Genomic DNA, 23,039 nt, shown 5'->3' with positions numbered 1-23,039 from the left:
GGTCAGATTTACGCGCAATTAAACTTGACATATGGAATAATCTTCCATTTTTCACAGGTTGTAAGCTGCCAAGAATGTTAGTCTTGCTGCATTGCACAGGTAAGGTGACGCAACCTGTGTCTGTGGCCCTACGTTCACCAAAGACTCGCTTAAAGGGAATATACCACCTTCTTTAGATTAGTTTTTTGCAATTAATTTTTTATTTCTATGCTCAAAATGATCAGAAAATAAAATAAAAACCTTTTTATAAAAAGGATTATTTTCTATATTTTATGAGAAGAACTAGATTCTATATAAAATAATTTTTTAACGGGGAACCTTATTACGCGTTGACTGCAAGCATAGTTCAAACCTAGCATGCGTAGTTCAAACCTACGCATGCTGCGTTGGCTGTTAACAGCATGCTGATTGGCTGACGATGACGTGGCTGCATTCTGGGTGCCTATTTCTTCTACAAGGCACGCTTCCCTCTACAAGGCACTTTTTCTTTCGGGACGAGAAATGGAATATCTTTGCCTAGGGTGATCGCCGGGGTGTAAAAGCTTCTGATTTGTGCTAGTCTCAACTCAAGCTACAAAACTGATATTCCAGTTCAAAACCCAATGTTAAAGGTGATAGGTACATTTCCTTTAAAGCCGTTACAAGCGACCAATTTATTCCGCATTCCGGTACCTTGCAGAAAAGACGCTCAACATAGGTACCTACATGTTGAGATTGCAATATAAGGTTAGAATGGAAGACGTACAGGGTATAATGGAAGCGCACAGTACCTATACCTGCATTGTTTACTAGAACTTCTTATAACAGACATGAGCCTTTTACATGCGGACGGTAAATATTGCATTGTTACTCCTGTTATACTGCACATGATCATGGCTCGTTTCGCAGCTATGTCCATTGAATTTCTTTTCACGCAAAATTAATTTATTGGTTACACCGTCATTGTCATGGTAATAGCATGTCACTAATTGATGCATAAACAAATGATATATTAATGCATTTTTATTACACAGTATTTACTACACAGCCGTCTATCACACTACTCCATAACACAGTCCTTATAATGTAAAAGTCATGAGTTGGTTCCTCTCAAAAGACCCTAAGCTCCAATCAATTGATCCCTTCCTTGTTTCAAAAATCGCTGTCACGATGATGCATGCTCTACTCATACACAGAACTAAATCCGTCTCTAATCCTGATGATCCAGCTCCTCCACGTATTTGAGGTCGCAGCCTTTCATTTTCTGCGCCATCCACTTGTCGAACTTCTCAGTCATCTCGGAGGTGAAGTGGTTCTTCCAGTCGCCTGTTTTACCCTTGCGGATAAAAGACCCGCGGTCAGTGTTAACCGCTCCAGACGCGTTTATGTGCTCCATGTTGACGTACGGGTTCTTTTTGAAGTTGTCGATGTGCAGGTGGCTGGCCAGCTTGTCGATTTGCTCCTCGCTGTAGGACTTGCCGAGGAAGGCCGCCACCTTTCGCAACTGCGCCCTCAGGTCCTTCTTCATGTCCTCGAAGAAGAGGAAGCACATGTTGGGGCGGTGTCGCAGGTTCCACGCCTCGATCATGTGCTCGATGAACGGTGTCTCCACGATGGTCTCGTTCATAAAGTGCTCCACGAAAAGCTGAAAAACAACAACGCACAGAAACATCGATAAATGCAAGAGAGCATGTGAAACAGGCCCCACATCACTTTTGAAATGTTTTCTCACTATGCGTGTTTTCAGTCGTTCTTACCTTGTAAAAGACTAAACCTAAGTAACCTTTTAATTATCAGCACTTCATAGCGCAGAAAACGGTAGCTGTGGAACACCTTCCATTAAGGGGGCACTGCCGACTTTTGTTCCCGTTCTTTCCATGCAACGTCCATAGGGCTAATGTTAAAATGCCAAAATCAAAGGGGGGCACGGTGCCCCGGTGCCCTCCCCGTTCCGCCACCTATGGCAGAAAATGCATTTATCGAACTATTTTTGCCTACATTCGAGAATGAGGGCAGAAGGAGAATAAGCTAACCATACAGAAAATGCTCGTATGAGTTGGCTGTACTGAAGAATTGCATCACTCTGTAGATACATGCATTTCTGTAGCGCACCGTTCCAAACACCCAGAATCATCTGAAATGTCAAGACCGAAGACAACACTTCAAAGTACTTCACTGGTGACCGCTTTACATTTAAATCCAACAAGTAAGTAAGAGCCATCGTCTGTTCTCCTCACCTCGAGGTCCCCGTTGAAGCCGCAGTCACGGAACAGCCGGTTGTGGTTGTAGTAAGAGACACAGGCGTCCTTTGGGTTCCTGGCCACGTACACCACCTTGCACGTGTCCAGGAGGCGCGGGTTGTTGAGCGATATGGGCAGGTGCGACTTGACGAAGCGCGGTGAGGGGCGGTTCGGGTCGCCAGTCAGGTCTTTGACGTCAAACGCAGCGTCCGAGGCGCCCTGCGGGACTGTTTTGGCCAAACCCTCCATGTCCATGATGGCTGCGATTTCGATGAAGTTCCACCTAGAAACACAGGGTAAAGACGTGCGGGAGTTACGAAAAACACAACGAAAACAGATTGAGGCAAACGATGGAGGGGATGAAGGAAGAGAAAAATGAAATGAGAGCAGGAGAGAGAGAGAGAGAGAGAGAGAGAGAGAGAGAGAGAGAGAGAGAGAGAGAGAGAGAGAGAGAGAGAGAGAGAGAGAGAGGGAGAGAGAGAGAGAGAGGGAGAGAGAGAGAGAGAGAGAGAGGTGGGGAGGGAAAGAGGGATTGTGAATATGATTCGCTGATCAAGTTCGGTGAGCGGCTGCCGGCAGGTGACCATAAATCGATAGAAAAAACATTACTTTGTGCCTAAACACATTTAGCACATTTAGAACATTTTAGCAGCATTTAGCAGCACTAAGCACATTTAACATTAAATGTGCCTAAAACAACTGAGTCATACGGCTGAATGGCTGAAAACGTTGAGTACCTGTCAGGCATCAAGGGTTTTTTGGCTGCCTCGTAGTCAAGGTCGTTGGCGATAAGCCAGATCATCTCCTGACTCCAAGTGGTCCCACACTTTGGAGGCGTTACCACCCAGACGTCACGAGGGTCCAGCGGGTAGTTGTACAGATTCTCCATTTCCTCTTCGGTCACCGACCCCGCCAGCTTGAAGTTCCAGTGGTTGCAAGAGGCGAGGCCATTCGGATAGCCCTCGAAGTCTTTGGCGATCTTTTTCTGTACATCGTCTTCAAGAGGACGGATCTTGAAGGGAAATGGAATTTGTTCAGAAGACATCTGTGGAAAAAAGGCTTATAATAATCGTTGCATTAATGAAAAATGCCGAACAGTCGCCCTCGCATTTTTATTCATCCTGACCTCTCATTGACATTTATACAGGTACCATTCATATTTATGATTTATACTTGATCACAAAGCTGTTCTAGCGTTTTGTTTAGATGCCTATGGACTTCCATATCATCTTTGTCATTACCTATCTTTCCAAAACATACGTTTTCGCACTAGCCTTATTTTTGCGCTATTATTCAAACGTAGCGTCATTTGGTAGTAATCGACGTTCTGGTAAATCCTCGAATGAACTCATCTACCATGCAACCTGGGCTTTAAAGTGAGATCGTGCCAGCATCCTCGTAGCAAAAGCGGGGAGTACACCTTTTTGCATTTGAATTCAACCATTGGCCATAACTGTTTGAGGAGCCATTTCGACAATCGGCATTGAGCACAACTATTCCGGCGTCGTGCGTTTCATTTCAGCCATTCGACAAAACAGATCGAACACTGAAATAAGCGATCTGCAAAACAGTTTGACACTTCACCATGACTTCGGCAATGAGCGAAACTCCTCGGCATTTGGTGATATCCCTTCAGCAATGTTTAAAACAGAATAAATGGATATCTGGGCTAGTTTTTTTTCAAATGGACTTAACACACATCGACCAATCAACACTTGAGCATGAACATTTAGGGCATTTCTAAGCAATAAGTCAGCCGTTCGTTATAAAATCTTTATAAATGGAACAGTACGTATTTGTCATTTGTCAGTCAGGCTTATATGCAATGCGGGACAGATTAAGTATATCGAGTGACAAGTGTTGCTGAGCGCTTACGAAGGCCTTAAAATTAAATTTTCATATTAAATACATATTAAATATATCATAAATATTTAATTTAAGGCCTTTCTAAACGTTCAGCAACATTAAATGCAATACGTTTATCTAACCGGCGAGCGATACCAATCAATGCAGCCGACATATTTTGATTTGGACTTTGGTTTTAAATTGCCTACGACGTCATTTTGGTCAGCAAGAAAAAAAAACAATGTGTCCCCTTCGCGTTTTTTTTTTTTTGCTTGCAATGTGTTACCTACAACACACAGCTGAATTTAATATGTTCAATGAATTCATTGAAGTCATTTCCATCAATGCACCATACCATTACAACCTAGCACGCCTACGTTGGTCAACGGGCACTTTACAAAAACTTCATTTAATTCGCCTATTCAAAGACGAGCTCTCTATCGGCGCATCCGGAATAAACAAACGGTCCTCATGGCGGAACCTGACGGACACTATGCACATCTGTCATGACGGTCGCCTTGGCATCCCGGAACTCTCTCATGAGGGCAAGGTTTCGCCAATTTATGAGGCCTATCTCATTTCGAGCCCCAGGGCAATACCGTTCACCTGACTTAGAATGAGCGCAAGGTGTTGTTTACATGTTTGGTGTGGGACTTACGCCCAAAGAAACATGGTGACTTCCCGGCCTCAGCCGAACCATACGCTGAGTGTGCAGGCTGAGGCCGGTCTCGTCCAGTGAACACTTACCGGCCGCCCGGTGTGCTTGTTCCATCATCCACTCGGTTATATGCCGAGGGAAATGGCAAGGATTGGGCCCCATGAGCTGCTCCATGCCCCCTGCAGCCGCCAGTGCACGCGATTAATTGTTTCGATCATTGCTGATCTGTTTTTCTGAATGCTGAAATATGCATAGACGGTTTTGGCCAATCATGAATTCCCGGCTGCTCAATGACGAATAGTTTCGACCATTGACGATTTGTTTTGCACAATGTTGAACCATTCGCTCAATGTCGAGTTGTAGAGGAGGATCGCCAAATAGTTTTGCACAATGGTGATTCTTTGTGACCAACCGCCCATTTGTAGCGCCATCTATATGGCGAATGTGTACAAATGTTTTGCCCAATGGTCAAAAGCTAACGCAAAAAGGTGTAGTAGGTACTGACCTTTCCAGGCGTGTGTCAGACCGGTGTCGTACGCCGGACGCTCCTCACTGGTCCCCGTACGGCTGCTCTCTGGTGACCGGCGAGGAACGCACCCTGATGAGACACCACGCCGCCGCGGTGACCCTGAGTTTCGATAAACCCGCAGCGGCGCCGCCAGGGCCACAGTGACCGTGAGCCCGCTGAATTGGCGACGCCTCTCGGGTGGGGCCAATCGTGCCCAGTCAGCGCCGCTCGCCGCTGCACCGAGTGATCAGAGGCTCCGCGAATTCTCATGGCCCTCGGGTATTGTCGTGGTTGCGCGGTAAATATCTACAAGCCTCTGATGGTTGTCCTGGCCTGACTTGCTCCGATATATCAGATGCACGTTGCACATATAATACATCTTTCTGGAATAAAAGGAAGGCCAAATTCGAAATTATATGCCATTTCGGAATCAGACTCCCTCATACGTCAGCCGCTGTAAAAAGGCCAATCGGACGGACGAGGACTTAAGCCGACAAATGGTCGAAATGGTCGACAAATACGAGATGCCGATGGAGGCGATACAATGTCTTGTGCACGAGTGTTCGAGGGGCACAAAAGGTTTACGAGTGAACGAGTTGACGTGGAGGATGACCGGAAGTCTGGAAGTCCCACAACATCCAGAAATGAAGAAAACGACCGCGAGCCTGATGCACAAAGATCGCCGACGGAAAGGATGCTGGCTGAGGGGCTAGGAATGGAAAGAGAGTCGGTGAGTACATACCATCCTGACGGTGGATTTGGGCATGAGGAAGATTTGCGAGAAGAGGTTGCCCAAAGTGTTCTCCAATGAGCAAAATGCTCACTGTGTGGACGTGTCCCGGAAGTCTTGGGGCAGCTGGAGGGCAGCCCACAGTGGAACCCATGGAGTGAAACATCGCCCGTACTCGCCAGATCTAACACTATGTGACTTCTGGCTGTTCCTGAACACCAAGGGTATCCTCAAGGGATCACTTTTTGAAGAGATTGAAGACATACAAGAGCACGTGACACGGGGCACTGCAGGGGGTATAGAGACCCAGGGGCGTAGGCAGGGGGGGCCACTGGGCCATGCCCCCCCCCCCCCTTGGGCGCCGAAGGCGCCCTCCAATCGCGAATGCAATTGTGATAGAATCAAATCGAAAAACAATCGCGACTGGATACGTAAGCCTATAGGATCGCTGCTTTCCTGCCCACTTGCACTGGTGCCCTCATTTGATCGGTGTACTCCTACCTATTGGTGCTCTCCTGTAAATAGGCGCCCTCTCACCCGAAGGCGCCCTCCTGTAGGTCGCCACCCTGCTACACATTGCTACCCTTCTGCTGGTCGGCGCCCTCATAATTATTGGCGCCCTCCTATCTATTGCGCCCTCATGTGAAATTTTGATGGCCACCCTCCTCCCTTTTGGCACCCTCTTGTTAAGTGCCGCCCTTCTAGCCATTGGCGCCCTCCTACCTATTGGTTTCCTAGTCCCTCCTGTAGAATGCTAATCGGGGCCCTTCTACCTATTGGCGCCCTCGTGTTGATCGCCGCCCTCCTAACCACTGGCGCCCTCCTGTTGATCGCCGCCCTCCTATCCACTGGGTCTTCTTGTTAAATCGGCGCCCTCCTCACAGACGCCCTCCTGTTCGATGTCATCCTCTTGGGCAAAGGCGCCCTCCTCACCATTGCCACCCTCCTGTTAATCGTCACCCTTCCACTCATTGGCGACTTCCTGTTGATGACCGCCCTCCTACCCATTGGCGACCTCCTGTTGATCGCCACCTTCCTATCTATTTTTGCTCTCCTGTTCCTTGCCGCCCTCTCACCCATGGTGGCACCCACCTGTTGATTGTTGATCGGAGCCTTCTTACCTATTGGCGCCCCCTTTTGATCGCCGCCCTTTTACCCATTGGCGTCCAAGTTTCGGTGATTGAAGGTGCTGAACACTGTATGCATCTGTGAGAAGGTCATGAGGGCTGGTCGAGGTAATTTGGATGAGAAGCCCGAGAAGGCTAATCGATCTCATGAGGAACAGCCCTGTTATGGTTTCTCTTTCTGTTGTTGCCGCCTTCTCGTTGTGCGCTTGTGTTTATGCACCTCGCGCTCCGGTATCAATCCGATATGGTGATCTGGTGTGTATGCCACCGCCAATAAACTTTTCTACATCGTCACCCATGGGCGAAGCTTTCTATACAGCTTGTGTGGCACCGGCCCCACCAAACCTTAGGTATTTTTTACACCTTCAAATTTGGTAAAAGAGCGGGAAGAGCTTTGAACAGTGAGCACGCAAAAGATGTGCCAAAAAAGCGGAGGAAAAGGTTGTTTTCAAAATTTCGCGCGCCATTTCACAAACTATTCTTTACTAGGAACTTAGTACCTATGCCAATAACTTGCAACCTTTTTGTCACGTGTGAGATGAACCCGCGCCAGGAGGTTTCTTCAGACATGCGGTTAAAAAAGATCCGAAAAAGGTGTCAATACGTTACGAGCTTCCATTTTTTTCCTGGGGGAGAGAGGGAAGTGGGTGAGCGGGAGGGGCACACCTTTTGGTACATTGCTCTTACGCGTGCTCTAAAAATGCAAACCATAGTCGCTAAAAGCAAGGTCATCAGGTCATGTCAAGTGATCTAACTTAAAAAAAGTTTTAAGCATTGTCACTTAAGCTGAGCGGGTGACTTGAGCTTTTTTGGCCTGGAGTAAAAACACAATACACACAATGCCAAATCAATGCAGCATAACCTATATACCAAGTCACGCAAAAAAAAAAAAACTGGTGGCGTGGTAAAAAACGCCTCCACCCCCCCCCCCCCCCCCCTGAGCGCATTTTTATCTCGCGACCGTATGGCGCCCTCCTGGGGTGAGGTGGCGCCCTCCAAACCCTTGCCCCCCCCCCCTTCGCGATTTTCTAAATACGCCGCTGAGAGACACACTTGTGTAAAGAAGGATAATGGGCCAGCAAAAGCGAAACTTCGCTCAGATAGTGCTGAAATGCTACGCATCAATATAATATAGGTAATCGGTGTGTAGATGCTGAGCCATGTCCCCGGCGGAGACAGTCTCGTTTCTTTTTGGTCACACCTCGTAAAGTCGACACCATCAACAATGAGAGCCACCAAATGTGCGAGGTTGTTGGATGCTCTCCAGGAAGGGTCACTGACTGGAACCGCTGGCAGCTCATGGCTAATGGTCATGACCGGTCATCGCCGTACATAGATGACTGTCTCACTGGTCTTGGAGACGTCTGGTCCAGCTCCAGTGACAATGGCGGCCCATGATCATTGGTCATTGGTTTTCACCGACCGGTCATGACTTGATCTGATCGCAGATGACCGTAGTTCGGCTAGAGCTGGAAACGTTTGGTCCCATTTTGCCGATGCCCGTGTCGAGCGGAATGGAGTTGACGTAACGACGGGTGAACATATCAATATACCATTTATTAGACGCGATTTATGTGCTATGGTATGGTGAACGGGTAGTTCAATGTTCTGCTACCACAGCTCATGGCGATCGGTTCAATGGCAAGTACCGGTTAGTTGACGCCTTGACCCGCCAGGTGACGCCTCGATCGGCTGATACTCTGCTCAAGACAGGCCTCGCCCTGGCGGCTCCAGGGGATGAGGCAGCTTGGATAGCGACCAAACCACCCCTCTAGAGCCAAAACGGCAACTTTGCACTGGAAAACTATGTCCAGATAAATTGTGTCACACTTTCCACTCAACTACATTTGTTTTCAGACTTTGTCATGATCCCCCCCCCCCGCCACACACACACACACACACACACACAAAAGCTGGACCATGGTCCTGGCTCAAAAAACATGATTCTTGAAATATTCCATTGAAATACATAAAGATATTCCGAGTACTGTAAAGCAATAGCACTGCTGACAGTTACCGGCGACGGAGCACAATCACGACAGCAAGCACACAGACCAAAGCGGCTAAAAACATCAAATCCTTTCTCTCAGCCTCCTTAGTTTGCAGTGGAGCCTCCATACTCTCACGCTCACCCCTGAAGGGTTTGTTGTTCTGCTCTCTCTCGCTGACGGACATCTTGTCCCTGTCAGCTATCGCCTTAAGTACGTTATTTATCGTATCGGCTTCATCTTTTGCCTGATTTTTCTGCTGTAGCTCCATTTGAAGTTTCATCAGCTGGAGAACCATGCTTTCTTTTTCAATGCTCATTTGATGCTCCCTCCGTTCTGCGTCAGCCCGTTCGGTTGCCACCATTTCCCAAACCTTTTCGTCTGCCTTGTTTGTTGTCCAAGTTTGATACCCAACAATAGTCGCCGCGACCAAGGGCGGATCTAGGGGAACGTTTTGGGGGGGGTCACCAGTCGGCCGACATGCCAGGTCTGATGAATGAATTCTGACGACCGGGGGGGGGGGGGGGGGGGTAGGGAGCGAGTATGTCGAGATCAAATGACATTTGATCTTCGTCGTTTCTGAGTTGAAGTTTTATCGTAAGTCACTCGGCTCAGTAGTTTTAGTTAGTGAAACCCACCTATAGAGGAGCGTCGCCACGGATTTTTTTACTGGGGGGGGGGGGGGGCGGATCGACCGACTTAAAAACCCAGAAGTAGTAGATATAGTTACCTCACTTATGCATTAGTCTAATGCCCAATGCATTAGTAGCATACAGTCACGATCTCTCTTATTGACCTGTGTATGAATCGGCGGCGCGAAGCGCCGCAAAAATTTGAAAAAAGTTGTCAAAACACAGCTCTAAAACACAAATATTACAACCCTTTTAGCATGCTAGTACAAGCCGGAGTTCCTTCACAGTGCACATATGAATTCCGATTCAATTTGACACGGTTGGTGTTATTACAGTCACGATCTCTCTTATTGATTGGTGTATAAATCGGCGGCGCGAAGCGCCGAGAACATTTGCAAAAGAATGTGTCAAAACACAGCTCCGCTCCAAAACACAAATTTTACCACCCTTTTAGCATGGCAGTACAAGCCGGAGTTTCTTCACAGTACACATATGAATTCTGATTCAATTTGACACGGTTGGTTTATGTAATTACAGTCACGATTTCATATTGACCTGTACGTATGTACATGAATCGGCGGCGCGAAGCGCCGCGAAAAATTTGCAAAAACATTTGTCAAAACACAGAGGGGGTCTCCTCTCTACAGAGGACCACCGATCTCTACTGCGGGCCTCCTCTTTTCACAGGGCCTCTTAACTACAGAAGGCTTCCTCTCTACAGAGGGCTTCCTCTCTACTGAGGGTCTCTCCCTTTCAGAGGGCCTCCTTTACAGAGGACCTCCTCTCTTCAAAGAGCCAGAGGACCTCATCTCTGCAAAGGGCTTCCTCTCTTCAGAGGGCCTCTTCTCTACAGAGAGCCTCCTTTCTTCAGAGGGCCTTCTCTCTACAGCGGGTCTCCTCTCTTCAGAGGGCCTTCTGCATTCAGGCGGTCTCCTTTCCACAGAGGGTCTCCTCTACAGAGGGCCTCCTACCTACTGAGGAGTCAGAGGGGCCGACACAGACACTAGCGGTTATTCACTGGAGGCCCCAGGAAGTAAGAAGGGCCCTAGCTGTCAGGCTGGTCAGAGTGCCCTGAATGTCCTGACGTGATTTTTGGGATTCCCGTGAATTTCTTTCGCCTCCGACGTGATTTTGACCTGCCAGGGCCCAGGGGCACTAAAAATAAAACAAACAAAATAAAAAAATGGAAATAGGACATCACCAAAATTAAGTGGCCGAAATCCGTTGAGTTTTTAATTTTGCGTATAGGTAGGGGCACCACGAATTAAATTCATGACCATCCCCTTGGAGTTTTCCTGGATCATCCCCTGGTGCTCGCACGGTTGAGACAAAAATGAGTAAGATTCTGGCCTTCAATACGCCTTTTCACGCAACACGATCCAGAAAAACAAAGGTATTAGCTCAGAAGTGTTTGACATGTGATTTTGAGCATGCAAGACGGCGTCTATAGCGCATTTAGGTCTTCGGCTTTTGGGGGGGGTCAAATGACCCTCTCAGACCTTTTGGGGGGGGTCATGACCCCGTGGACCCCCCCCAGGATCCGCCACTGGCCGCGACCACTAAACAAATGATTAATACGTTCATCATCTGTTGTCTGTTTTGTTCGAAAACAGCCATCATTTGCAGCCTGTTTTGTTCTTGTGACTCCCTGAACATTTGTGCTGTTTTCACGAACATTTCTGCCTGCTGTTTCTGGGCATTTTTCATGGCAATCTCTTTGTCTTTCATTATGTTTTCCAATTTCTCTAGGCTGATTTCATGCTCACGGGTCTTCGCTTTTGCTATTGCGATCTGCTTGTCCGCCTCTACTTCTTCTTTACTCTTTCCATTACCCATGGTCGCAGCGAAATGGACGTCTTTTGACAATACCTATAGATACTTTACTGCGGAATCCAGTGTTATGTAGCCTTGAAAAGTGAAACGGTCCCTGAAAACAAATAAAAAAGATGAGAAATGCGACAATGGTTAAAGGGACCCTCCCACCTTAACATTAGATTTGATTTGAGATAGCCAAAATGGGGTCCCTGGCTCACAATTACCGGTTTCGGCACTCACAACATCGAGAAATGCCTTAAATCGGAAATATTGAATTTCAAAATTGCAGCATTTTGATTCAGAGGGGCTAATGCATAGGAAACCCCTCTGAATGTGTGACGTCAGCTCAGATATCTAACGATTTTTAAATGTTTGACTAAAACGTTTTGTAGCACGCGGTGGTATATGCTGCTTTGCGCGCGACAAGTGCCGCACTTTCAGCTGCCAAACTATTGCTTCCAAATAAAGTCGTTAGGAACAGCGGAGATCCCAAAAAGTAAACAAAAGTAAAAGTCTAATATCTTGAAAACCGGTGAATATTTTTCGGTGAAATATGGTAGATAATTGTTTTCGCTCTTTCTGAACCGAGCGACATCACTTTCATGCCAATTCATAAACTTTTTTGAAGGTGGGAGGGTCCCTTTAAACCATATCGAACATTATGACTGGATTGTCAGCAAATTAGGCTTTGATTACCATCTATGTACATATATACTGTCATGCTTCTGGCCATATCGTAGTCCCATATACCGTGGAGCGCTAGGGTACGCTGTAGGTATAGACATAAAACACAGGCATAGTATGTACATTAGGACACAGTCTCTATCAAATTTCTCACCTTTTTTAGATAACTGCCACTCCTCTCACCACCACTCCTCCACTCACTGTATAGTAACGCCCAAACAGCGTTTCACCGGTGCGACGATGGCTGCAGAAATGAAGCCCTGATCCCCGGTCTGGGACGCTGTGAACTCCTCTGATTCACGCTCGGAACCGACGTCAGGTCTGTGATATCGCTATCGCTAGACAGAGGCGAGTCGAGCAGTTACACCGCTCGACAGCTACACTGCTACCCATTTGAGGCCGCCTGGCCGCCTTTTAAGGCGGCCAGGCCCATTTAAAATGGGCCCCCAATTCGAATGGGGGGGGGGGGGGGGTACGGGCCAGTGTGCGCCCTTGATCATTGGCAACTCGTTTTCGTCCTCAAGGTTTGCTGATAGCTGATACATAAAGCTGCGACTGTGTATCAAGAGCACCTGCCGGGCCAAGAAATGTGTGCAAATAATTATTGCCTCCACAGATCATTCAGCATATCTGCTGTAAAACTGAGTAAATTGTGCTCCGGAACAAGTGCGACACAAGCCTGTCGCCTGTGCTACCGTCGCATCGCCTCTGCGGGTGTTTATTCTGTCAGCTATAGGGGAAGTCCCCTGGCCCCCCGCGGTGTACCACTCTGCAGCGCTCTCTGGCTCGGTGGAGCCCGTGGAGAAGAGGTCTTGGTGGAGAGGTCAGCAATAGAGTCAGACGGATAAACATTGACGTCATCAGAATGTGCACTCCGAGATAATGGGCGGGGAGTCCTGATGTTTGCTCAGCTCTGTTACAACTGTTCCGTTTTTTCTAATTGAAGGGGAAAACCTTAACTACTTATCTCTCATAAGACGAAATGATGGGAGTGGATGATATTCTGCTTAAACAAACCATATAAGAGAAACTGCTTTGAAACAGCAAGCAATACAGCTTTGTGTTAGTGCCCTGAGTACCTACTAGCTACAGTTTAGCATGGCAGCCGAGGACGCGATATGGGCCGGGAACAATGGAGGGACTCTCCGATGACTCAGTGATTCTGGCGCCGACCCAGCGTCTCTGCTCTTAAAAGAAATTATCGCGGTGCATTGTCAACTTTAGCCCCTTGGTGCACAGCTGATGGCGATGATTCTGCCGTAATGAACTCGTCTCCTCACAAAGCGCAGATTGCGGCTCCCATCCCGGTCCTTTTACCTACATAGGTACCTACTCAGTATATCTGAGGTAGACGTGCTGGGGAGATTGTACTGCCCTGGCACTGGCTCAAGGTGGGCACGTGAAAACGGATGGTCACTGCTGGCTGTGGGCGGGTCCATAAACAAATGGACCGACTGAACGTGGAACGGCTCTTTTGTTTGGCAAAGTGACATCTTCTAACACGCAAAGTACCTAATGTGTTCCTACTCGTCTCTTGTTTCATTTGATTTCATTTATTCTTGCATCACCAACGGGCATAAGCCCAATGATAGGCGAACTTGATAGGAAAAAATATGTAAAGTCGTTGTTTATAGTCCTTTTCTTTCTGTAGCAAATCATTTCCAGACTTGAATATGTTTTCTTTGATAAATTATCAGCACGATTGTAAAAAAAAAACGATGCATCACAAAAATGTACTGAATAATTCAAAGAAAGAACTTACCGATGAGGCATACCTATACCATGCTTCATCCCATTTATATCATCGTAGGTAATCAGCTCATCTCATGCCAGCATTCATGAGTTTGCACTCTCAGTGCCGCGTTTTCACAGAACGGTCAAAGTTCGCCGCGGCCGTTCGCCCCCGCGCCAGTTGCTGTTAGCATGTCAATAATTATACACTTCAATACCAAGCCAGTATCTAATTTTAATATCAAGAGACGAGGCAAAGCTGTCACTGGGACATTGCATTTCGCGGTTATTTTGCGAATGCGATGGGCATCTGCCGGCTACTTCCGCTTGTGGATGCTATGCCATTTTGTTTCAAGGAAGCGGACAACTTCACCCGAGTCTCTTTGATTGTCGGGGTCATATTTGGATCAATTCACGAACGCCATCCTTCCTCTAGAATGTATGTATCCGGCAGTTCCGGCCTGGTTCTCACTGATATGGCCTGAACTACAGACAATCTGAGGTAAAAAGGCCGTGAAATTAACCATTGGCGCCGATCCAAAGAAGGAGCTGGCTGACCGCTCAAGAATGGGGCCGGCAGCAGTACGGCGGGCTGGAAGCTCGCACGCACGCACTGCACTCTCTGATGTCTATTAATGTTCCGAGCATCCGTGAAACACACCGCGCACTTATCGCGGTGATGAGGCATTGCCACTGACGACAAGCCAGCATATTTCACATTATCTATTGCGTCTGCGGCAATGATGTTTATCAAGCTAAACGGCATGTCCAGCTGTTATCTCGCGTCGCAGCTCATCCCGTCACATCAGTCGCGTCACTCCGCTCCCTGATGTCCCACTTGTCCGCGTCAGTGCGCGGCCGCCCGGCCCCGTGACGGCGCCGACACCCGAGCCGGCTGCCGACGACCTCGGGTGACAATCGGATGATCTTTACCGCGCGCGACGCACGACGGACGACGACGACGGGCGACGGGCGGTGGACGGAGGACGACGGGCGGTGGGCGGCGCCCGGTCCCGGCTGACACCCGCCGCCCTCCGGCCGCCGTCCGCAGCCGTCCGGCCGCCGCGGCGCTATTCATAGCTCTCACCGAGCCGCAGCGCCGCACGGCACGCCGGCCGGCTCGCCTGGCCGCCGCACAGTCACGGGACCGACGGCCGAGCCTCGGAACAGGCTCCGTCGGGCTGTCAGCGCGGCGGCGCGTCGCGTCCGCGCGCGACACGCCGTCGCCGTCGACCGAGACGGACGGTCGGGCGTGGCCGACAATCGGCCCGTCGGAGCCGATGGCCGAGCTGGCGCGACACGGCGCACCTGCTGCCAGCGCGCGCCAGCCGGCGCAAAATGGAACCGGCTGACCAGCGCCGACGTAGGCAGGTGGTCAGCCAAAAACTCACTCAGCGTACCTTTTTACAGGGTGGAAGGGTTTGTGTTCACATGGATGGTTCTAAACGGGGTGATGTTTGATGTGCAAAATAAAGCTTCTAAACATGAACAATAGACGCTTTGGGGAAGCTAATACTACTTAAGTTTCGCATCAATGGCTTTAGTTTCAGAACATATTTGCCCTAGTTCGCATTGCACACTGCACAGTCCATTCCATGGAGCGTACTTTTCAAAAACTGCGAATACTATTTGCTCCCAAAGTTTAAGAGCAGTCGAACAAGTTAATTCAAAGGTCATGCCCTGTCGAGCCACCATACCACACAATTGACTGTATTTCCGACCTGTGACTCAAACGTCCAGCCCACGGATCAGCTCTAATGACATATTCCGTCAACACATAGTGCCCTGAAATACTGGAACGGTGCATTAGACAATCAGTCATTGTCGACCAACTGCAGCCACTGAGGCCGTTGCATTCAGCAGCGTACCGTAACCATAACCCATCGGAGCACCAGAAACACCAGCCAAACAGAGCCGTGTGTTTGCCGCCCACGGCAGCCATCGTCGGATCGGGCCCAGCTTCCCAGCCCTGTTCAAATAAACCACCACCGGCCGAAGCTCCCAACGACCGCCCAACGTGCCGGATGACGTCATTATCGGACCTTAACCCGGCAGGCGGTGGGCCTACCAGCCACCTTCCGCGCGGTGGGGGGGGGGGGGGGGCACTTTTTTGCCCCCCCCCCCGTATCTCCGAAACTACTGGACGGATCCGGAAAATTCAAACTGCGTTCGATAGCCCTGTCAAATTTGTCGAGGGAAACCAAATTTCATTGACCTCGGGGTCACCGATGACGTCACAGGTCAGGTCAAAGATAAAATGTTTCACCGTTCACGGGGCTTCTAGGGAAAGCGCTATAACACCGAGTAAAACGCATTTTGTCGAAAATCAGCGATAAGGCGTCAGTTGTCTAGTACATATGTTGCTATTAGAGGTCACTGGTCATACCAGGTCAGGTCACAGGTCAGGTCACCAAAGGTCACCAAGGGTCACCACATGAGCCCAACTTTACTAAGGTTATGCGATGCATGTTTTATGGCCAGTTTTTCATTTCCAACTCAATGGTGTTGGTTATAAGACCATCAGATACGGTTTAGGTCACTTTCTGGTGGAGGTCAGGTCAAGGTCAGGTCAAAAAAGGTCAAATTTCAAAGTTGATATTTTTGCATAAAATCGGTATCGATTCGATGCAGCTCGTCACGGGGAGTCTAATGGTGGTCTTTGTTTTGCGCTACGAGGTCTAGAATTGCTAAAAATTGAGTTTGAAAATTTGACGTCATCAATTTTGAACAGTTTTTTTCGCTATAACTTGGCCAAAAAAAGAGGTATCGATCTCAAATTTGGTATGTAGATAGAAGGTGGTAGGGGATATCACATATATTCCGGTTTTTTCGAAATTCAAAAAACTCTTTGGATTTTTAGGCTATTATATTCGAAAAAATCTATTTTTTGATTTTTGGGGGTCAAAATCCAAAAAATTCGAAAAACCGAAATAGCAGTTTTGTAGCCCTCTTAATTGCACACCTTTTATGTCTGAAACATTTTTCTGTATCTCTAAAGCTGTAGGCCTCACAGCTCTTCCCGCGAAACCTTTTTTTGGGTCGAAAATGGCAAAAATGACGTCACTCTGACGTCAATAGCGGCCAACCTATCATAGCCTTTGGAAAAATTTTTGGTCACCATGTGCGCTAGCTGCTCCCGGGAGGGTACTGAAAGTTTGGTGACGATCGGCGCAGCGGTTCTCGAGATATATCGAAAAAAACTAAAGGGGGGGCAAAAAAATGCCCCCCCCCCCACCGCCTGGAAGGTTAATAGTTTTATGATGGAACCGTACCATATCTTTGTTATGGAAATGTTGCCTAATGCAGGCTTAGTTCGCTTGATTTCTTTGATGAATCAGTTTTCGTTTATATTTCCTTCCATAAGAAACGGTCGTGACAGATTGAAATGCTGCCTTACATTTTTTTTTTTTGTTACGATGCATAGTGTTATTAGCCATTTTATGTGCGCATATCATCTTGCGGTATATTTACATAACAACGGCAAGTGTTAATATCATCAATGGCTACCTCACATACCGCATTACTTGTGAAATTATATTGCAAGCTCTCGACAGAATGAACAAATTAAACGATACAAGAAGTAGGTACGTCATGGAGTACGAAATAATTATTCACCACGGAGCTCACCACACTGCATCACGCGCACAACAATAGAGCAATCAGTGCCGCTGGCAGCCACTTCCAGGCATAACGAGCGTGTGCAAGTGCCACGACTGAGCGGATGCCGGCAGCTGAAACAACTGATCTATCGCCCTGCCACAGACGCTGTCGACAAGACGGATGACCTGACCGGCCCATCACTTCTCGACGCTACACGCTCCAAAACATCCCGGTGCCGTGCCGGCTGCGGCGGCTGTTCTTCTCAGTCATAAGGCCATGGCACGTCAGTGATCTTAGCACACAAGTTTGGCACCCGACTGATCCGCGACAAATGATGCAGAGTTAACGCCGCTGCGAGTTACATCAAGCCAAGCCGCTGGCTTTTCTTGGCAGCTGCTTGTTGGATGCTCCTAATAGCATTGCGGGTTAAGTGCATGCCTCCACCTACAGAGAAGATACTTCTGCGGCAGAAGTCACGTGCGCGCGAACTGTCATGAAGTGTTGACAGATACTCATGTCGTTACTCACCTTTTGACAGATGGCACCTGGCAGACTGTCAGGATCCATTGATAATCGTCACCGAATGGTTTACATTTTGGATCATTAGCATTCATTGATCCGTGAAGGACGATTTATCATCATTCTAGCCGATTACTCTCATGAATATTCGCGTGTGAATATAACCAAGACCCTAGAAATTCACCACGCAGACCATATACATTCAGCTGGAAGCTACCTGTATCTCGAGACAGCAATTATCTTGCTCACAAAACAGCTCTCTAGTGGACATTTAATTCATCACCTTAACCAGCTCCAACACAAACTGGCTTTGCCCCCAAAGCCAGGGAATTGTAGAACATTCAACCGAGTTAATACCTCAGTTCAGAGTTTCGTATCCGTGTCGTCAGCTCTTATACCCGAACTCCAGAAGACCCGGGCACTATCGTAACTACGCTCCCATTGGAGTGCGATCCTGTGCTGATGGGGGCAGACATCACACTGGTTCCAGTACCGAACACAACGCTAGTTCCTTCACCCAATCCTATAGCGGGTGCTGCACTAAAGCCTGGTCGAGGCCGGACACCAAACAAGCTTTCGGTCTTGGCGGTGGTGACGCCGCCTCCTCCTCCGCTGCCGCCTCCCTCCGCTCCACCGTCCTGGTCTGGGGCGCTGTCCCCCCATCCTGGATCGCTCCGCCCGTCACCTGACCTACCGCTCTCGTCGCCGTTCCCTCGACTGTGTCCGCCGCGAGTCCCGGTTCCACTGGTGCTGGGGCTGCCTACCTCGGCCCTGGTCGTCCTGCCAAACTTTCCGCCATTCAGTCCTCCCAGAATGTCGATCGGCACTGGAAAGATGATGGTGGAGTTCTTCTCGGCCGAGATGGTGTTGAGCGTCTGCAGGTAGCGCAGCTGCAGCGCCGACGGACTCGTGCACATGATGTCAGCGGCGTTCTTCAGCGAGAGCGACGCCTTCATCTCACCTTCTGCGGCGATCACCTTGGCCTTGGCCTCGCGGCTGGCCTCGGCCTCGGCGGCCATGGCGCGCTGCAGCTCCTGCGGCAGGCGCACGTCTTTGACCTCGACCCGCTCCACCTTGACGCCCCAGGCGTCGGTGGCGTCGTCGAGGACGCCCTGCATCTGCCCGGCGATGCTCTCGCGCTGCGAGAGGATGTCGGCGAGCGAGTACTGTCCGAGCACGGTGCGCAGGGTGGTGGCCGCCAGCAGGCGCGTCGAGTAGCCGCTGTTCTCCACGTTCGTCACAGACACGATCGGCTCGAAGATGCGGAAGTAGACGACGGCGTCGACGGAGATGGTGACCAGGTCCTTGGTGAGGATCTCCTGCGGCGCCACGTCGAACGAGACCACGCGCAGGTCGACGCAGGTGAACTTGTCCAGGCAGGGTAGCATCAGGAACAGACCGGGGCCCTGCGCGCCGCCGGGCAGCAGCCGGCCGAGCCGGAAGATGATGGCACGCTCGTACTCTTGAACGACGCGCACGCAGGCGAACATGGACAGCGGGAAGAACGCCATGACGATCAGCCAGGAAATCACTGTCAGCACCAGCTCGCACATGTTGGACACCACGGGCCGGTCCGACTGACCGAGCACCTGCGGCGGCGGCCGCTGCTTGGGCGCCGAGGGGCCCGCCGGCGGCGCACTGTCGCTCGCTCCGTGCCACTTGTCGCTCGGAGGGGTGCGCCTGCCTGATGACCCGGAGAACTCGCCCTGGTGGTGCCACGACTCGGCTGGTGGCGCGCGGGGCTCACTCTGCTCCGGGTACGCCGCTGACCTACCCTTCCGCCACTCAGTCTGGACGGGTGACGGCTGACCTCCATTGTGACCTCCGCTGTGACCTCCGCTGTGACCTCCGCTGTGACCTCCGCTGTGACCTCCACGGCCGGCTCCGCGCCATTCCGATGACGCCATGATTGACAGCACCGAGCTTAAACTGACTTTTCTTGGACGGCACTCACGTGACAGCGGTCACTTCTCTGTTTAGCGGGAAAACTTTATGACGGCCGTGTACGACACTGGTGTCACATGCGAGTACGCCATCATCCCATCACAAAGTCTTTTTACCCTTCGCCACTTCTGGACCGTTATGCTGCCCAGAGGCCAGTCGTCGCTTCATCCCACTGCCGTCACTCAATTAACGATTGTCACAACTTACGACCAACACTTGTCTTCCCGTGAAGCCCCATCTTTCCGTACCACCGCGCCCGCTCCGCACTCGCCCCCGTTCCCCGCCGCCGACGCACTGACCCGTCGGTCTCGACGGTCTGCTCCGTCGGTCTCGACGGTCTGCCCTGGCCCGGGGCGGCGTCCCGTCGGCTGGCTCCGGTCCCCGAGCGGCTGACCGTCGGCTGCCAGTGGCACGGCCCGGCGCGCGGTCCGCGGCATTTGTTTGCGCTCAGGTGACGTCCACTGGCCATCTGTTTGTCCCGTGTGCCTCGCTGAGATTCTGTTTGTTTGGCGAGATTTACAGCGGCCGGCGGCGCCTGTGAAAGTAATGGCGAGTGTCTGTTTGCTTAGGCGAAAGGTGGCTGGCTGCAGCGCCGCGTCGACTGATGTATTTGGGCTTCTTGTCGCATTTTGGCACACAAGCGGTTCTGACTACGGAGCAGCATCAGAATGTTTCGCGGAATTATTTACCAAATGTAACTAAGCATTTATGTGTAATTTTCTTGTTTTAGCTGAATGATGTTTACTCTGCTATAACTTTGCTATATAACTATTAAACACATATACTAATTACTTTGTAACTTTTGTTTGTTTGAGTGTTTTGGTATGTTAATCATTTTTGTCGGACTACCCTGCACCAGGAGTCAAGGCACTCTTCATTCATTTGTTATTAAGTGTCATATCATCAAGTCCATTCAAATGTAGCCTCGCGACGCATGCAAAACTTACACAAAACTTATATGTCCTCGGCCTTAAGACAACCAGTGGCGCGGGAACCGGGGGGGGGAGGGGGGGGGGGGGTAGCGGGGGCTGAGCCCCTCCGGCTTTTCGGCTGGGGGGGAGGGGGTCCGTAATGTATTTGAGTCCCCCCCCTCCAGCTGCAGGAATCGAAATCGGAAATCTACCAACATAATTTCATAGATTCATACATAGGCGCGGGAACCGGGGGAGGGGGCAGAAGGGGAAGCTTTCCCCCACAACTCTGCTGCCGTGGGGGCGGTGCCCCACAACTTTTCATGAGGCCAGGAACCGTTGGGCAGCTTGTCCTCCCCAAATTAGGGGTCGTGGGTCACAATATAACGGAAGAAAGCATGTAAGTGAAAAATCCACCTCTTTCACTGTCTCGGCAACTCATTTGGCAGATTAAAACCTTTATTCCAGGCTGCCAAAACGGTAGTTTCTTCACTCAGCTGAGACGGAATACCTCACTTTTTTGCAAATATTTTTTTTTTCGTTGAAAAGCTAAGGTCTGAAAAAATAAGTGGCCTAAAACCGGTGAAAAAATTAGATTTGGGGGTACCCTAGATTGATCTCTATTATGGTTCAGCCCCCCCCCCCCCCCAGTCTGGAAGAAGCTCCCGCGCCACTGAAGACAACCTTGCATGCTATGCCCTGATATACGAATTAACACAGTATCTTGCTTGCAATGCAGGAACATACGTAAGGAGGCAGGTAAACTGAGATCCCTCCCTTCTTACAAAACCGCCAGCGCCCAATTTGGCCGAACATGACCTGCTGGCTGCTATAGGGCTCTTCGTAGCTCAGTAACCCTACCTGACAGAGAACCGAAATTTACAGGACTTATGTGTCTGAATGATGAACGTAAAATATGTATACCTACCTGATAGCGTCTGGATCCTTTTTATCGATCGAATTATTAGAATGTGTTTTCGATAAATTTACAAAAACTTTTTCTTATAGAATTGCACTGGCGATTGCCATATCCTGTTTCGGCGACTATTAAACTTGTTTATTAATACTGGGAGTTATATGGGCTTAGCAGACAGACTCCAGACTTCTGTGTTTGAGGGCTTTGTTGGTTGGTTTGCTTGGATTGATTGATCGCTTTCGATCCGATTTTGTAAGGCGATTGATGGGTGATGGGAAAAGCCACCAACCCTCAACCAATTCTCATTGTGTTCTCGTTGAATAAATGGTGTGAGGCGTGAGCCATTTCGCTTTAGGCTCAGGCAATGCCAACCGAAGATCAGTTAGTAGCAAGGGAAGACAAAGGGGGAGACGAGGACAGACATAGGTAACGGGGTTGATTACATAGACCACCGCACCTGATGCGCCCCACTGACTGAGCCATGCCGACGGGACGGGAGTGGGGAGAGCCACGGTGGGGCAGGCACGGGTCACCCAGCCATGCTAACGGTTATCCCACCACACGTGAACTTACTCCCGAGTAGCTACATACGGCACGTCGGATGAGATGAGGGTAACCGTCCTGCCTAGATCGCGGAGTCAGCCGACGGTTAGAGATGTGCAGGGAAGGATTTGACTGTCCGGAAGAGGGATGGAAAAGACGGAACGGTGACTGTCAATGACCCTGTCGGGCGTCGGCAACCTCTTTCCTCTTCCGACCATTGCGGACCTATGCCTTCTGCCAGACCAGAGTTAATTCCGAAACGGTCCGCCCATCCCATGGATCAGTGGCGGATCAAGAGGGGGGCATGGGGTCACGCCCCCTCCCCCATTGGGCCTCCCGGGGGCACCATCACGGAGTTTTTTTTTAATTCATCACGGAGGTCACCGACGGGAGCTTCAACCCAGAGGTCTCCTAAGGGGGCACCATCCGGAAGGACTATCAGAATAGGTTACCGTTTTCGGGGTCTCCCGGAGGCCCATTTATGTCCCTCGCCTCGGGTGGGGCTATTTCCATCCCGAGGTCCGCGGGGGCACCATCTTGAGTTCTCCGGGGGCACTATCCCGAGTTCTCCGCGGGCACCATCCCGAGGTCTTCGGTGGCACCATCGCGAGTCTGGGGGCACCATCCCGAGGTCTGAGGGCAGAGGGGACACCATCCCGAAGTCTGTCT

The 23,039-nt window shown here is 49.9% G+C and overlaps 2 protein-coding genes across 4 annotated transcripts; both read right to left on the bottom strand.

The window, feature by feature from the left end:
• Nucleotides 1-713: 713 nt before the first annotated feature.
• LOC122385066 (sulfotransferase 1E1-like) lies at nucleotides 714-12,488 on the bottom strand. 3 transcript variants are annotated; one of them, XM_043373055.1, is made up of 4 exons: nucleotides 12,408-12,488; nucleotides 2,957-3,264; nucleotides 2,217-2,502; nucleotides 714-1,624 (listed from the first exon to the last, which is right to left on the bottom strand). In XM_043373055.1, exons 2-4 carry the CDS (start codon nucleotides 3,262-3,264, stop codon nucleotides 1,190-1,192), a joined length of 1,029 nt encoding a protein of 342 aa, XP_043228990.1. In that variant the 5' UTR covers nucleotides 12,408-12,488; the 3' UTR covers nucleotides 714-1,189. The 3 variants fall into 3 exon arrangements, with proteins under 3 accessions (XP_043228990.1, XP_043228989.1, XP_043228988.1); XM_043373054.1 differs by having other exon boundaries at nucleotides 12,361-12,460; XM_043373053.1 differs by lacking the exon at nucleotides 12,408-12,488 and adding an exon at nucleotides 5,228-5,472.
• A 4,969-nt stretch (nucleotides 12,489-17,457) lies between these two features.
• On the bottom strand, nucleotides 17,458-20,457 carry LOC122385065 (stomatin-4-like). Its single transcript, XM_043373051.1, has one exon. It carries the CDS (start codon nucleotides 19,961-19,963, stop codon nucleotides 18,449-18,451), a length of 1,515 nt encoding a protein of 504 aa, XP_043228986.1. The 5' UTR covers nucleotides 19,964-20,457; the 3' UTR covers nucleotides 17,458-18,448.
• Nucleotides 20,458-23,039: the final 2,582 nt, after the last annotated feature.

The sequence above is a fragment of the Amphibalanus amphitrite genome, unplaced genomic scaffold, assembly GCF_019059575.1.
Source record: "Amphibalanus amphitrite isolate SeventyFive unplaced genomic scaffold, NRLGWU_Aamphi_draft 000206F_arrow, whole genome shotgun sequence".
Lineage (NCBI taxonomy): Eukaryota > Metazoa > Arthropoda > Thecostraca > Balanomorpha > Balanidae > Amphibalanus > Amphibalanus amphitrite.
The sequence above is the reverse complement of the archived record's forward strand: the minus strand, read 5'-3'. Positions and strand labels throughout refer to the sequence as shown.